At 41.2% G+C, this 16,482-nt stretch overlaps 1 protein-coding gene across 8 annotated transcripts in view; it reads left to right on the forward strand.

Annotated features, from left to right (window-relative positions):
- The window catches only part of TDRD1 (tudor domain containing 1), a 30,720-nt gene extending 17,898 nt beyond the window's left edge, over window positions 1–12,822 (forward strand). For all 8 annotated transcript variants that reach the window (XM_083441075.1, XM_083441074.1, XM_083441070.1 and 5 more), the window contains 12 exons: window positions 626–796; window positions 1,999–2,253; window positions 2,559–2,681; window positions 3,568–3,678; window positions 4,591–4,761; window positions 5,278–5,532; window positions 6,989–7,099; window positions 7,708–7,821; window positions 9,187–9,354; window positions 10,058–10,267; window positions 10,448–10,494; window positions 11,675–12,822. In XM_083441075.1, coding sequence (XP_083297201.1) covers window positions 626–796; window positions 1,999–2,253; window positions 2,559–2,681; window positions 3,568–3,678; window positions 4,591–4,761; window positions 5,278–5,532; window positions 6,989–7,099; window positions 7,708–7,821; window positions 9,187–9,354; window positions 10,058–10,267; window positions 10,448–10,494; window positions 11,675–11,779 — 1,841 coding nt within the window. In that variant the 3' untranslated portion in view covers window positions 11,780–12,822. The remainder of the gene's footprint in view (window positions 1–625; window positions 797–1,998; window positions 2,254–2,558; window positions 2,682–3,567; window positions 3,679–4,590; window positions 4,762–5,277; window positions 5,533–6,988; window positions 7,100–7,707; window positions 7,822–9,186; window positions 9,355–10,057; window positions 10,268–10,447; window positions 10,495–11,674) is intronic.
- The last annotated feature ends 3,660 nt before the right edge of the window (window positions 12,823–16,482 follow it).

Consider the following 16,482-nt stretch of genomic DNA (forward strand, 5'->3'; position numbering starts at 1 on the left):
AAGCAAGAGGACTGGAGAGTAGATAAAGGATAGCTTGCAAGTGTACATAAGCCTGTATTAATTTGAAGGACCGTTGAGGCATTTATCAAAGATGAGGTCTCGGTTCTTTCTGTTGATTTACATAGGTAGTTTTGGGGCCTTTCCAGCATTTTTACCCATATGCAGAAATTGGAGGCTCAGTTCTTCAATGGTGTGTTGTTGTTTTTTGTTGTTGTTGTTTTGTACTCACACTTTGTTGGCCTAATGGCCAGTGTCTGGCATTTTATATAAAACCAGAGCATATCAGAGCATTTTTCACTTAATCTTGGACTTTTAAGTCATTAAAAGTATTACATGGTCGTTGGCACTCTTGCTCTTTCTACAGAAGCAGTAGGATCCCTATTGGCCCTGAGTTGCAACATCCTTTGAGACTGGAGACCTTTGCAAATCTGTGCCCCTGATGTTTTCTAAAGTAGCATGTGTACTGCTGTGCAGGGAAGAACTAGTTTGGCTAGTATTGGCTCAGACTTCTACAGCCACAATGAAAGCCACCGCTTGTGTACAGTAGCTGCAGTAAAAATCAGTTTGTAGCATGGGGTTGTTAGTTGTATAATTTTTACGTGACAAATGTATTTTTATCTTCCAGAAGACAAACAGTGGTACCGTGCATCAGTTTTGTCCTACATCTCAGAGAAAACTGCTCTAGTGGGCTATGTAGATTATGGTAACATAGAAGTCCTTCCATTAAATAAACTTCGGCCGATCATTCCAAAATTAATGGAGTTACCAGTACAGGCTATAAAGTGCACCTTAGCAGGTATGAAACAGAATGACTAAATACATCTGGAGAATAGCACACACAATTTTTTTTGCAACTTAGTGAGGGAAACAGAGAGATTAACCCGTGGAGACAAAATGGAAATTGAAGCTGTACCATAAAATTTGTACCAGGTACAGCTTCTGAATTTAGATATAGAATCATCCCAATTATGCCTCAATATGATGCAACCTGCACCAGGCAGATCGGAGATTCCTTTGGAAGTGTTGTGATAGTAAATAAAGTTGTTTGTATATTGATTACTGTATTAACTCCTTTTATTTAAAGCCTACCATTAAAAGCTTGCTGTGCCTGAGGCTCATAGTATGAAATACTTAACATAGTTCAAATTATTATTTTTCCTAGAGTTGGCAGCTTTGTGATATTCTCTAGCCCTACCTTGTTCATATTGGGTTTTGGATTGTCACTGACCTGGTAATCCTAACTATGCCAGGCAGTGGCCCAGAGCTGTGTTCTCCCTGAGCAGACTTGCCTGACACTTCTTGCAAACGTAGGAGGCATAGCAGAAAGGGCAAAACGTTAGTAGCGATTTGGTGCTTCCCTAGAGGCAAGAAAATGTCTTGGGTCAACACTGCATAGATATTAGTAAAGCCTCTTCTGATAACAAAGGAACATTTTTGTGCCATTTTGTTGTTTCGGGAATATGAAATAGAGAATTATGTGCTGGGTATGCAGATACAGTGGTGCCTCGCAAGACGAAAAGAATCCGTTCCGTGAGTCTCTTCGTCTTGCGGTTTTTTCGTCTTGCGAAGCAAGCCCATTAGTGGATTAGCGCTATTAGCGGTTTAGCGGCTATTAAAGGCTTAAGGGATTAGCGGATTAGCTGTTAAAAGGCTATTAGCAGCTTAGTGCCTTAGAAAAAGGGGGTGGGGAGCGGGGAAAAAACCCCAGGAATTGCAAGACATTTTCGTCTTGCGAAGCAAGCCCATAGAGAAATTCGTCCTGCGAAGCACCTCCAAAACGGAAAACCCTTTCGTCTAGCGGGTTTTCCGTCTTGCGAGGTATTCGTCTTGCGGGGCACCACTGTAATTGGTTACCTGATCGAAAATGTTAGAAATATACTTTTATTGCTGATGGACTTATATCATGACAAAGAAAATTCTGTTACAAAGAAAAATAACTAACTTGTAAAGGAGTAAATTTTTTATTTTCTATTTTTTAAACCCGTCTCTTATTTCAAGGTGTAAAGCCAGCATCTGGAACCTGGTCCACAGAATCAGCTTCTGTTATGAAGAAGCTGGTGCAAAATAAAGTACTCACTATAAGAGTAATAAATGAGAAGGACAAAACTTTTGTGGTCGAACTTACAGATGAATCCAGGACTCCAACAATAAATGTGTCTAAATACCTTTTAGAGTTGGGATGTGTAGTGGAAGAAGCCACCACTGTCCCAGCAGTGCTTGAAACAAGCACTGGAACATTACAAAAAATGAGTGGTGAGTATGTGAAAACTAACTAGCTTGAGGACTTGAGCTGTATTAGTAATTTACTGTGAATATTACAACACTGAATAAGACTCAGATTTAGGAACAGCATTATTTTTGCTGCTCCACTGTTACTAATCACATATTTGTTGTACCTAATCTATAATACTCAGACAACGTCTACCCAAATCTCCCTGTGAAACTAAAAATGAGGTAATATATTAGAGTTTGCTGATGGGGATCTGTTAAATTTCCACCAGTAGAATGAACATTGAAAAAACATAACTCCTAATGGTTATTTTTATATTTATCTATAGGTCAACAGCTGGACAAAATTGATTGGTCAAGGGTCACATTAACAGCCAAACAGGTGGTAAATGTGTTTGTTTGCGTGCTACACAACCCCAGCAAATTCTTTTGCCAATTGTTAGACAATAACGGTACATCTTTCTTTTTTCCCCTTTGAGTGTTCTGTTCCTTGTGTATCAATTTTTATATTTCAACCATCTATAGCTCTCTTTCAGTCACATGTCCCAGCACTCAGCCTGTTATTTACATATCTATCCAGTGTCCTCAAACAAGTATGATTCAGAAACCTGGCAGGTGTGCCATTGCTTTTTTCACTCACGTAGTTGTTTGTGCAAACAACTTTACTTAGATAGCATTCATCTTGTGGAGCAACCTCTTCCATTTTGCACAGTGAATATTAAGAGGGCATAATTCTGTCACACTCCTGCATGCATCTTGTTTGGTTCTCCCCCCCCCCCCCCCCCCGTTAGTGCAATAATGGAGAGGAATGTAAACAGTAACTCTAGCTACATTTTGTCCTATTGCTCAGTAGCTTTATACAGCAAAACCTCGGTTCCAGAATGGCTCTGTTTTGAAATGTTTCAGCTCCCGAATGCCGGAAACCTGGAATTCCGGGTTTCGAACGTTTTTCGGAAGCCGAACGTCCGACACGGCTTCTGCTTGGGTGCAGGAAGCTCCTGCAACCAATTGGAAGCCACTCCTTGGTTGTCAAACATTTCGGAAGCTGAACCGGCTTCTGAATCGGATTAAGTTTGACATCCAAGGTTTGGCTGTATTTATAAACTGTTTTCAAACTCAGCACCATCATTGGTACACTTATTCAAACTTCCTATCATATGGTTATGTAGCAATTCCGTGGCAGCAGTATTGCTTGGTGGAGCTCTTCCATATTAGCTGTTTTAGAAAAGGTTGAGATGTTAGCTGACTTAAGCCATATATTGGAAGGAAGGCCTCTAGACTTTTCTCATTAAACTTTTGACAGTGGTTAGTGTTGCAATTTCAATCTTAATTTTGCAGGCTTGAATGCTTTGGAAGAACTCAATATATCTTTAGCAGCATACTGCCAGAAAACAGCCCCAAACATTTCCAAAGTTACAAAGGGAGATGTGTGCTGTGCTTATTTCTCTGGTGAGTAAGTTTACTTATTGCTCATAATCTTCTGTATTGCATTGATATTTTATAGAAATCACATTTCTCTGTTTGCTGTGGGAAGTATCCAACTGAGTACTTCCGACACCTGGTGCATTTAGACATACACTGAGCAATTGAAATGTCATGCAGTTTGTGGCCTTCGCTCCTTTCACCCCAATTCCCTAGAAGGAAAGGCATCCAGCAGAGCAATGGAGCAAGAACTGCATTGTCGCGATTTACGAAACAGTAGATTTCATTCCATGCTAATAAGGCTAATACGAATACTGCTCAAGACAGTTTGCAAAAAAATAAACAGTAAAAATGCAATAGTATAATAATGTGATAATTCTTAAGAATTAACAGTTCCTATAAAATGTATCAGAATTGAAGTAAGCACACCACTTACCAATAGGTCAGTTATTAATATCCCAAAGAAGCCCCAAAGCTGATACCATTTGTACCTAGACAGCACCCCAGGCACCCAGCGTTTATGCCTAAACTCAAAAGGCCACAAATACCCTCTCAGTTCTCCTAGCAGCTACTCCCTTAAAAATATTCCTGGGGCATGGCAGAGGGAAGCTGCCATCTTCTGATGGCAAAGAAGAGTCTCCTCACTAAGCTGTTGCCAGGGCTGAAGATAGCTCTTGATATGTATATTATTTTTTTATTATTATCCATTATCCTTCAATAGGATATTAGTACTTTTCTTGCAATATGACAGAGTAACTTTAATGTCTGACTAAAAATGATATCACTTTGAAATAGGGGTAGCATGAATCTGCTGTATCTGTCTACGCCCAAGTAAGACATGAAGCAAAAGATCAGACTACTGTTTTTAATGAGAGAGTAAATTATTTGTATGCTTATTGGATATTACAAGATCTTTGTCTCTGTCTTATTTTAATTTAGGTGATGGTAGATGGTATCGGGCTTTGGTGAAAGAAGCCAGTTCATTTGAAGCTTTTAAAGTTCTGTTTGTAGATTATGGAAACTGCGAAGAGGTAACTCTGGACAAAATCAGACAGATTACATCTACATTTATGAAACTCCCATTTCAAGCAATTGAATGTTCATTGTCAGGTACAGTTACCTTACTTCAGTAGAAATCTCTTGAACTGCAAATAAGATATAAAGTTACACTGTTTTAAACAATATTTCTGTTTAAGGTGTATTCCTGAATCTAAGATCCAAAATGTTAATCTGTTAGGCACTTGAAGCCTGTATCTCAGGCTATATTGTCCTAAGGGAATAGGAGTAAGAAAACAGTTAAGCCACAACCAACAGAGTAGTGTAGGATAAATATGACCCAGAAACTGTTCTAAATTAGAAATTACTAAATACTGAAACTGTCTTTATTCTTTGATATTCCTAAGTTTTGCATATGTTAATCTTTTACATATTTATGTAAAAGATTTTAAATTTATGATAACAGGTCCCTAAGGTTTTCAAAATCCTCTAATACATTTATAGTACAATTTATTCATTTTTACTGAGATACAGGTTGTCTAGTAACGATAAGGGATTTGCAGCCTTAGTAACATCAAGAGCATTGTCTAAAGAGTCCCTAATGGCTGCTTAAATATTTTTTCCCCTCAGGTGTAAGACCCATAAATAAGGAATGGACAGCAGAAGCTACAACAACACTTGAGACGTTCACAGCTGGGAAGAAAATTCAGGCCAGAGTAGTTTCTTTAACGAGAAATGGTGCTGAAGTAGAGCTTATTGACAATTCTGAGAGTGGTCCCATAGTGATCAGCGAATATTTAATTAAGAATAATTTAGCTTTGAAAAAGGAAATAGTGTCGGATCTGAATGTGCAGCCAGGTGAATTGACAGACAGTGATTCCCAAGGTAATGTTACTAACTTTTAAAAATGAAGAATCTGCATAATGTTTGTTTTGTGTAGGTATAGGCAATGTGCTGTGGCGTTAAGCATGTCAATTAGCAAATGTGATAAATTATTAACTCACCAAGTACGTTTTGAACTTTCTGTTGATGAATGTTATCACATTGATGGAAATGGGCATAAAACTTGGTGGTTCTCCATAGATGAGCTGAAAGAACTAAAGCAATAGTACACTTCAATAACAGTGTAGATTTCAAAATTAAACATCACGAAATTCATTACCTGTGTAGAGTTGTTCCCTTCACAACAGGCTATGTAACATATCTATTTCTGTAAACTATGGTCTAATTCACACATCGTTGTAAACCACAGGTGGACAACCAAAGGGCAGCATGCAGCCCTTGGCCATTCTCTCTGAGGCCTCTCAAAGCCCATGGAACCATGGCAACCTTTCCACCAGCTGGGTGATGGGGGAAATGAGAGCTCTTCCCATACAGCTTAGCAGCAGGAGAAATGTACACATTGCACGTGCTGAGAGGAGCCTTTAACTTCCTCCTCAAAAGCTTCTGATCCAGAAAAGATTGGTGTTCCCACACGGCATCAAGAACACAAGGGGCAGGGATTAACATCCATTCCCCCACTACCTCCTGTGCAGATCAGCTAGTGGGGAGATAGTGTGTATAGTGTGCACATGTGAATTATGCATTGAAGGTGTGTGAGAGTGTTGTGTATGTCTTATTTAAAAGCACTGTCCAGTGCTGACTGTGCCCATCCACTGGCTTCACATCTTTTATAAGTGGCAGCATATAATTGTCAGAACAGTTAGCACATAAATAATCTGTTTTGTAAATCTTCAAAGGCAAAGATGCATTGTCTGGCAATATATGTCGGTACATATACCCTGCTACTATTTCCGTGGCTTTTTTTGGTCATATCTTCAGCAATATGGATATTTAATTGATGCCTAGTAAGGATCACAATCTGATAATTGGGATCACAATTACTGATAATTACAAGGTCATTCTAAGAAAAAAGAAATGAAAACTGATGAGGAGAAAGGAAACTTACAAAACAATGCATCCCTTGGGCCCAACACTGGATTTTTGCCATTATGTGGAGGATTCCCCCAGCTGTTTCCTCTGTCCTGCTTGCATGCAGGTAATGCAAAGGGCGATTGCAGGGAGCGGAAGATTCATGCATGCCTTCCATAACCCTGTCCACTTCTTCTGTGTGCCATGTGGCTCCTCATGCTATTTGCATGCATGCATGCACAGGTGATGGGGAACAGGGATTCAGGCTCCACCAGTATGCATCATATGTGCCCATACTCAGGTGGGATCAGGTCCCACTTTTCTGTAATGTAGACTCCATCCTGAAACTAATGGCAGGTAATTTTCATAACCAAGGTCAGCCACATAAAAGTGCTTAGCAAATAATTTTCACTTGTGTGTAATATTGCAGGATGCATACAGTGGACAACAACAGAATTTCCGGTTGGTGAAACTGTGCCTGTTCATGTATTAGATGTGACAAACCCTGGTTTATTCTATGCTGTACCCACAAAAATGAAAGGTAAGAACTACAGAATGCTGTAAGTTGACATAGATTTTCTTTATGTGGGCCCCATTCAGTCATAATAGAAAACAATGTTTTTCACTATGTAAATGACCATGACAAAATTTGGTCACAAATGATCATTATTCCCTTCCATTTTTAGTGCCTGTAATAAGACTAGAAGCTTCTATGTCTTAATTTTAAACTAACCACAGTTTCCCATATGATGTTCAGATTTGGAGAGTTGTGGTTTATTTATAAATTGTTCTAAAACCATTATTTATGACCCCATGGTGTGTTAAACTTCAGTTTAAAGAGGCCCATTGTTACATATCTGCACCAGAAGTGTGCAAGGACTTTAAAAACCCCCTGCAGTAGTTGAAAGTTTTATAATTTGGGAACTTGAGTTACTGAAGAAAGAAAGGCGGTACTGATTACCATACATTTAAAAAGAAAACAAAAGGAAATACTTTAGGTTTGCAAATTCACTACTTTATTATTCGTATGTTATCCAAGGAAATTTAGTTTAACATGCTTCCAGATGCTAGAATGTATTTGCTCATAGACTTTATCAGGATAGGTGAGTGGTAGAAGATACAAAACATTGCACTTCTTTTATGTTTTAGTGGATCTGCAGAGACTCCAGAAGCTAATGACTGGACTTGCAGATTACTGTAATTCTCAGAATGATTCCAGTTTCAAGCCAAAAGTTGGTGAACCCTGTTGTGCCAGATTCACAGGTGAAAAAATGAAAAAGTGTGTGTGTTTGTGTATTAGAAAATGTTAAGATTACTTCATAAAAAGGAAAATATTTTAATTACTTTCTTAAAATGTCTAAAATAAGCCTATGGAGCTTGTAGCCTACAAGAGGGAGATGATGGCTTGGGTGAATTTCACACTGTCAATGTTTAAAATAGGTAACTCCCAGTTCTTGCATAACAGCTTAGTTGGATGAAATGGTATCACAGGAAAGAACAGTTTTCTTGGGTAGCATACTATGGGTAATATGGTGAAGACCATATTATCAAGTGGTAACCTTTACTACTGGGATGCATGTGGCACTGTGGGTTAAACCACAGAGCCTAGGACTTGCTGATCAGAAGGTCGGCGTTTCGAATCCCCGCAACGGGGTGACCTCCCGTTGCTCGGTCCCTGCTCCTGCCAACCTAGCAGTTCGAAAGCACGTCAAAGTGCAAGTAGATAAATAGGTACCTGCTCCAGCGGGAAGGTAAACAGTGTTTCCGTGTGCTGCTCTGGTTCGCCAGAAGCGACTTAGTCATGCTGGCCACATGACCCGGAAGCTGTACGCCGGCTCCCTTGGTCAATAAAGCGAGATGAGTGCCGCAACCCCAGAGTCGGTCACGACTGGACCTACCTTAACCTTTACTACTACAGTAAATGAGTGGCCACCCAAATGGATTATACATACAGCCCTTCAGTAACCTGAAGTATCTAACTCTTTTTGGAGGCCACGGAATTTGACAGCATACATCCTCGCTTCTTTCTCTGGGTCCAATGAATCAGTTGCCTCCTTAGGAGAAAGATAGTCCAGAATTGGGTTGCTAAACAAGTAACAGCATCTTTAATTGGTGTGGCTGTCTCTAACTGCATAGAGATCTCTTCTGCCCTGGTGGGAATAACATAAGGAGTAGCAGCCATACAACCAAGGCTTGAAAATCCCTACTGCTGTTTTCATCTATGTACTGATAGAGCAATAGAAACATATCCAGAACTACAGTGATAGTATTTCAGCATTTAGGAGCACTTTGTCTAGGTTCAAACTAGGGAGGCATGCTATTCACTCTGCAGTCTTTCTTAATCTTTTCTGGCCAAGTGGTGTGAACTTGTAATGTAAATTCCTCACAAGTAAGCTGACTTTTCTGGTTGCCAAATAATGTGAATCAAGCGGCATCACATCATCTAAAGGCAGTCCAGTGAATCATAATTTCTAAATCTCTTAAGTTGTGAAAATCTAGCTTTTAGGGAAATGCTTACTGGTTTCAGGTTTAAGAGAAATCTCTTTTAAGCAGGATATACAGTTTCACATAATGGTAAGCCTCTTAAAACATAAAATGGTAAGTTTTAAATTTTGTTCACTTTTTTAGGTGATGACACTTGGTACCGTGCTGTCGTTCTGGAAGTTTGTGTATCAGAAGTCAAAGTGGCATATGCAGACTATGGAAATGTGGAAATATTGCCATTATCTAGGCTTCTACCTATAACTGCCCCCTACTTGGAACTACCTTTTCAGATACTCAAGTGCTCCATTGCAGGTAGCAAACCAGCTAGAGCAATTTGTCAAAAAACCAAATGCCTTAATATGAATATATATTGACATGTATACAGAGCCTTGAATTTTAATGTGTTAATAAGCAGTGCTAATGTTATCTTGTAATTTTCTTGTGGAAATCCCTTGGAGAATAAAAGTGGAATGTAAATATGAAATTAAAATTGTCAAATGTTCCATAGGGCACATGCCAGAGGTAAAAGCAGGTGCAAACATAAATGTTTTCTTTGTACTGTAGGGTAGTTTTGCACACATTCACACACCCCTCTATCCTCCAACCAGGCAAGCAGGAGGCATCAAAGTTTCAAGGGCACATTCCAGCTAGGCAGAAACACTCAAGGAGAGTACAGGACAGGTTAGGGTATAGCCTGGGAAGAGGGTGTGTAGCTGAGGAAGAGGTGGAGCCTGGATAGATCTTAAGCGCCAGACAGGACTAGAAGGGCTACAGTTGGCCTTGAGGTCTGAGGTTCCCCACCCCTGTCTTAAAAAAATTGCAAAAACTATTCTTGTGGTGGCAGAGTTCATGTGCAAGAAGGATTGCAAATGTATTCAAATATGGACAAAGGAGTTTTCATTATTTTAATGGCACTGATTTTAAGAAAAGCAATGTAAACTGTCAGATTTGTAAGCACTAGCATTGTAAAATGTCAGTAGCATAGATTTGAATTTATGGTTTATTTGTATTCTAGGAATTATGGAACTGGATGGAAAGTGCTCCATCTTAGCAGCAGAGAAGCTGAAAAGTTTTTTACTGAATGAGTGTGTGACAATTACAGTGAAAGGAGTTAATAAGAATATTCATATAGTAACTGTCCAAAAAAAATCTGGAACTCATACTATGAATGTAGCTGATGAACTAGTAATCGAAAACTCAGCAAAAGATAGCAACATTGAGAATCGTAAGTAATTTACCCTGAGGTAATTTCTTGCTAAAATGTAACCCACATACTTACTATAAAGATTTGAAAACTTTGTTAGTCGGTACCTTATTTTACAAAATTGGAAATGCCTTGCTATGGGCAGCCTTATTGCTGTTCAGTGGTGTAACAAGAAGCTATATATATTTGTTTTTCTTTCAGGATGTGTAAAAAGCACTAAGTGCTGTTGTATGGAGCTGAGAAAGCAAGTAAGTTTCAATTTGGAGTTGAAGTTCTGTTTGTTTCCAAATCCTGATTGCTTGCAGAGCCAATGCAAGTTTGTTTTGGTTTGGTATTTTGTACCCACCTTCAGACCAGAGCTGGTCTGCCCATAATGCGGGGTGAAGCGCTTGCCTCAGGCAGCAGAAGTGCCAGAGGCAGCGCTCCACCCACCCCACCACTTCTGCCACTGAGAGGGAGGTGTTCTGGCTCACAGCGTTGCTGCTGTCAGCCAGAGAAGTCAAGTGAGCAGCACCGTGGATCCTGCTCCATGCATGCCATTTATGGCTTGGCAACACTTAGAGGATGGATCCTGCCAAGTTCAGCAAGAGCCCGGGCACGGCAGTGGCAGAAGTGGGGTGCCATGGGCAGGAGCAGGAGGCAGCAATTCCCATTTTGCCTCAGGTGGTGAAACAAGACAGGCTGCCCCTGTTCAGACTGCATCATGGATGTTGAAAAGGTAGCAAGACTGTCAGTTATGGAAACATCAGACACTGGTATAAAACATGTTTTTTAAGAGGTTGCTGCCCAGCTCACTTTATTCTCCTAAATAAAACTTAAGCATTTGTTTTCTAGCTGAAATTTGGATGGCAAACAATATTGACTTCAAAATGTTACTGTATTTCATCAGCTTTCCAACTGATTTTCAGTAGACTTCAGTTGATTTTGAGAGATGAGTTTGGATCCAAAAGCTCCCTTCTGACAGAAGGTGCATTTGCATTCAACCTGAGATCATGATGTAGACAGGTTTGAGTATTACAAACTAGTTAGCTTAGGTTTTGCTAAGTGTGCTTTTTCTTGCTTTTTAGTATGTGTGTTGTGTGCTTGCTTGTTTTTCCCACTTTTTGTTAGGAGTGTTTTATAATAATAATAATAATTTATTATTTATACCCGGCCCATCTGGCTGGGTTTCCCCAGCCACTCTGGGAAGCTGCCCATGTTTGGTTTTGTTGATGTGTGCATTCTGCTGGCCTTGCCTGTTTATGGGGGGGTTCTACGGTAATTGTTCTAATTTAATTTTTTGACTTTGTGTGACAGGAATACCTCTTTTTTGTTTTTGGTTGGGTCTTTTCACTGAGCATTACCAGTTTTACCTGATGTGAAATGCACCCTCTAGGCCTAAGACAAAATTGTTCCATTATAATGGCTGTTTTTTCTACCCTTTCATAGGTTACAAAGCTTGAACAGATTATTTATTTTCTCCTAAAAGATCGCTTTGGTGAAGAAAAAGTTCCTGAAATGATAAAGCTCTTTGAAGAAGCTGTGCTGGAATGAACAGCATAGTATAGTTGTTGAGTACTGTTGAAATCCATACTGTTCACTCTAACCGAAGCCTGTAATCCTAAACTATTTAGTTGAAAATACATTCTGTTGACGTGTCAGAATGTAACTACTTAAGTATATAAATCAAGGTTTATTTCCTGTCTTGCATTTTGGATTGCATGCTTGCCTTCAGAGAATGGTCTGGGCAGTGTTTGTTTTCTCTCTCTCATCCCTTATCAGTGTAACCAATTGCATCTTTATCATTACTCAAGTTGCAAAGATCAGCTTCCTCTGTGTTGATCTGATCAGAAGTTTAAAGGCATGATGCCTTCTGGATAGAAGGATTTTTACTTCAATCTCTTAAGAAATTATTCAGTCCAGACAGACAATTTATTTAAATCTTTGTCCCCATTAAGTAGCCCATAAAGGCCTCAATTATTTGGCTTAAAAATCTGTATTTAAGTTTCTTATGTGTCTAATTTTAAAATGGCTTTTCAGAGGTATTTAGGACTTCACATAAAGAAATAGATTTGTTTAGTTATTGTAGCTAGTAGAATTGTGGGTTTGTTTGTTTTCATTTTTTGAATCCTTTTTGGGGGAAATGTAAGTTGATTGTCTTTGTTTTTATTATTTAAAAACTACTTCTAAACTCACCCAGACTGCAATCCTCACCCCTCTCCTGATGATGGTGTGCTGGGAAGGATTAGGATGGTATGTGTTTAGGTGCAGAGACTGCTGCTGAATCTGGGCAGGTGCCAACTTCCTGCCTCTGGTTCTCCCACTGTTGATAGTTAGCACAAAACCCTGTTTCAGGTTGGAGGTAGGTGATGGAGGCTTTGGATATGGGATACAAAGCAGGAGTGGTCCCCTAAGGACCCAGTTCCCAGGCACGTCTGTTGAGTCAACTCAGTGGATGCAGCAAAAAGCAGGAGAAACTCTGCTCTTCCCCCGCCCCCTGGCTGTAAGGTCTTCATATGCAGCTGCAGGTTAGAATTGCTCAGTTAGTCCTATTGGTCACAGTGAGGTTTACTTCTGAATAAACATCCGTAAGCTTGTGCTGTGAATCTTCTTTACATCGAAACATTTTACTCTTGAGCCTGTTCGTGCATGGCCTTCAGTCACAGAGAAGTGCAACTCCAAATTGATCATACACTTCACGTTGTGACTAGGTTACTAGCAAAGGCTAGAATTTAAATGTAACTACACAACTTCTGCAGATGAACAAGGTCCATGATCACTTAATTTAGTTAGTCCTCAGGATAAGATTACACTGAAGCCTGCTACAATGGAATCTGCCTGCAGGTGGTAATAGTCCACTCATATAGTTACAGAGTGTTACCTGTTCTCTGGTCTCTCAGCTGGTGGGCCCCTGTCACAAGGCAGAGAGCTGTGCTACATCTAGGTCAGTGGTTCCAAATTTTGCCACACACACCTGAGTCTTTGTGCACCAATTAATAGTTTTTCTGCCTGTTGTAGTAGTTGTAATGTGCTGTACTAGATGCAGTCAAAGCTTTAATTGTAGTTTATTTGCTGCGGCTGTTACTGTATTGCAATCCGAATTCCATAGAATTCAAACTATAATAGCATATAAGAAAGAAAAGCAATTGAAATACAATTAAGAAGCAGTGTGAATACTTAATTTGATTATGCCCTATCTCCTGTCTTCATCCACCCTATCCACCGCAGACCACGATTGTGAATCCCTGATCAAAATGGATGAGCCATGGGGTGATTGGGGATTTGAGAATTGTGGCAGTAGTTCATGATAACATACTTGCAGGGACATGAGACAGGAATAGCTCCATCAAACCTTAGCCAGTGTTTGGTGAATGGAAAACAAGTCAATTTCCTTCAAATCAACTCCAACATTAGTCGAGATAGAGCCCTCACCACAGGCAATGAATGAGGGAAGCACTTTAAATCCACGTTGTCTATGAGGAAGAAAGGGCAACTCCTGCTTTGCCCCAGCAGTCTGAAAGGGAAGCAAAGCAGGGTGGGTCTGTGCCCCCAGTCTCCTCTGGCTTTAGCTCTGACCCCAGTGTGTAATTGCTTGTTGACATTCCTGGCCGGCATTCCTCACCTTAAAGGTACATTCCTCTGGGTCAGGAAGCCACCCGCCCCGCCGCTCCTTTGGGAAGCGCCTCCCTCCCACTCGTTCAAATGGGCAGCAGCTGGAGTTCCGCCCGAAGCCTCGAGGCTGGCTTGGTTTGGAGGGCGAGGGGGGCGTCGATCAGCGCGTCATTCGCACCTCCTTCCGCGGGCACCCGGTCAAAAGTGTGCACGGGGCGGGAGGCGGAGGTTAGGAGGGGAAGGGGCCTTCCTGGGATCGCCAGGCTGTCCGCTCGTAGTCCAGGATCGGTGCAAGCGCAACAGCCGTCGGAAGGCGTTAAGGCGCTTCGGCGATCGCAACAGCTGTCTCTGCGCCTCGCCGGAGGAGGAGAAGAGAATCTGCCCCACGGCCACTATTTGGGGTGAGCGGCCGATGCAAGATCTGCCTGCGCTGCAGCGCAGTCCGTGACATAGAAAGGGGAGAGAAAAGGGACTTCCGGAGGCGGCGCGACCGGTAATGGCTGCCTTCTCCGAGTAAGGAGAAGGGAGCTTCGCTGTAAACGGGTCGTCCGCTACGGCGAAGCGGAGACCCATTCAGGAAAACCACAGGTGGCAGAAGCCTGTGGTCTCGGGACCCGGCGGGCGCCAGAAGCAGCCCCCAAAACGCTGAAGGGACCCCGTAAGGGGCTCCGGATCGCGGAGGGGGTAGCGGCGCTGTGGGTCGTTGCGCAAACAGCGAAGTGAAGCCGCGTTGCTGTGGCCGGTCAGCGCTGTCCTTTCTTCCTGCAACTTTTCTGAACTTTGGAAACTACAACCCGTGAGTAAATTTGGACATTGAAAACTTTCTGAAACTTTTGTCAACTTTCTGAAACTTTTTGAGAACTTTCTGAAACTTTTAAAACTTTTTTAAAAAAGTTGAAATCTGGCTGAAAACGGAGTGAGGATAAGCAGGAAGCCCATCTCCCGCTATACTGAACTTTAAGCAAAGAGCAGGAGGAGTGGAGACAAAAAGTTATGCGTTAACTAAATGCTGGCACCCTGTTAAAGCAGTTTTCTGAGTGAAAGACTTTGAGCTATTGACTTTTGCTGGTCATATTGGGGGTGCATTGATATCCTTCTTCTGTGGCACCAGTGGATTACAAAATAAATAAGAATCTCTGGTGCTGGAGCTGCCTGGATGAACACCAGTTTGCAACTTTGGATACATTGAATTCAGGTTTTGAAACATTCTGAGTTGGAACTGGATACTTTGAAACTGTTGCAGTCAAGGCACTGTAAGAAACACTGTTTTGCTTTAAGTTTTACTCTGCTAAAAATAATACATTGTGGAGGCGATGGACATGGATTTAAATTTATAAGTTTAACTTGGATTTGATCTTTTCCCTGAAGACGTATTGGATTTGATCTTTTCCCTGAAGACGTATTAAGCTCCCTCTAGAGGATTTTGGATTTACAGCAGTGACTTTGTTTTACTTTCCCTTTCCCGGCCTCTGTTTGACTATTGTATCTGGGACTCTGCTTTCTCATGGGAACAACTTGGATTGACCTTGGATTACAGATAACTTTGGAATGAGTGGCGCAAGGAGAAGAGGAAGGACCAAACAAACAACTCTAACTTTATCTGCAGCCTCACAGCGTAGATCTTCTGTGCCGGCCTTGCCTTCCACTTTGCCTCCAGACATAGAGGCGGCCTCCCTAATACAGGCAGGGGAGGGTGAGACAGAGGAGCTGCACCTGGGAGATATGGCTTCAGGGACAAGTAGCTCTGTCTTGGAGAAAATTTTGGAGAAACTGGAGGCTCTGGACAAGAAGGCTGATTTGCATACAGCTAAAATTGAACAGAACATAGAAAGCTTGAATAAGCTGACTGGACAAGTTGCACAGAATGCCCAGTCTATTGGAGAATTAAAGGAGGCTGTAGGTGAAAATCGTAAACTGGCTGAAGATACTAGTCAAAGACTGGAAGAACTTGAGAAAGAAGTAAGACCACTCAGCAAACAAGTTGGAGAACATCAGATTTACTTTTCGATGACAGAACTGCGAAACAGGGAGACCAACTTGAGGATACGGTCAATACCAGAGGTGGAAGAAGATAATTTTATTGAATTTCTAACTAAGGAATTTGCCAAGTTTTGGAAGTTAGAGGAAAAAGACTTTAAAATCGTATCTGCTTTCAGGCTTGGCAGAGTCAGAAGGACAGAGAAGCCCAGAGATTGTTTGATAACACTGAGATCAAAGGAGGAAAGGGACAAGATTTTGGGCCTGCACTACGAAAAGTCACTAGACATTTTGGGCAAGAGAATTGAAATCTACAAGGACATTCCTAAGCAGTTGCTGGACCTTAGATCTAACTACACGGAATTGGCAAGACTGTTGAGAAGCAACGCAATTATCTTCAGGTGGGAGTTTCCACAAGGATTATCCTTTACCTACAGAGGGAGAAAGATCAAAATCAAAACAGTGGAAGATAGAGACAAGTTTTTGGGAGCACACGGAGAAGACCTCCACAAAGGACTTGGATTGCCAGCGCCAGAACTTCCAGGGGAGCCCGCCCCCTCGGATCCTCAAGGACCGGAGAACAAGGTACCACCCCAGAAAGAATAACCAGACCTATCCAGGATGTCTCTGCAGCTTTTGAGCTGGAACATAAATGGCTGTAACAGTCC

Source organism: Podarcis tiliguerta (genome assembly GCF_965153285.1).
Source record: "Podarcis tiliguerta genome assembly, chromosome: 5".
In the NCBI taxonomy this organism is placed as follows: domain Eukaryota; kingdom Metazoa; phylum Chordata; class Lepidosauria; order Squamata; family Lacertidae; genus Podarcis; species Podarcis tiliguerta.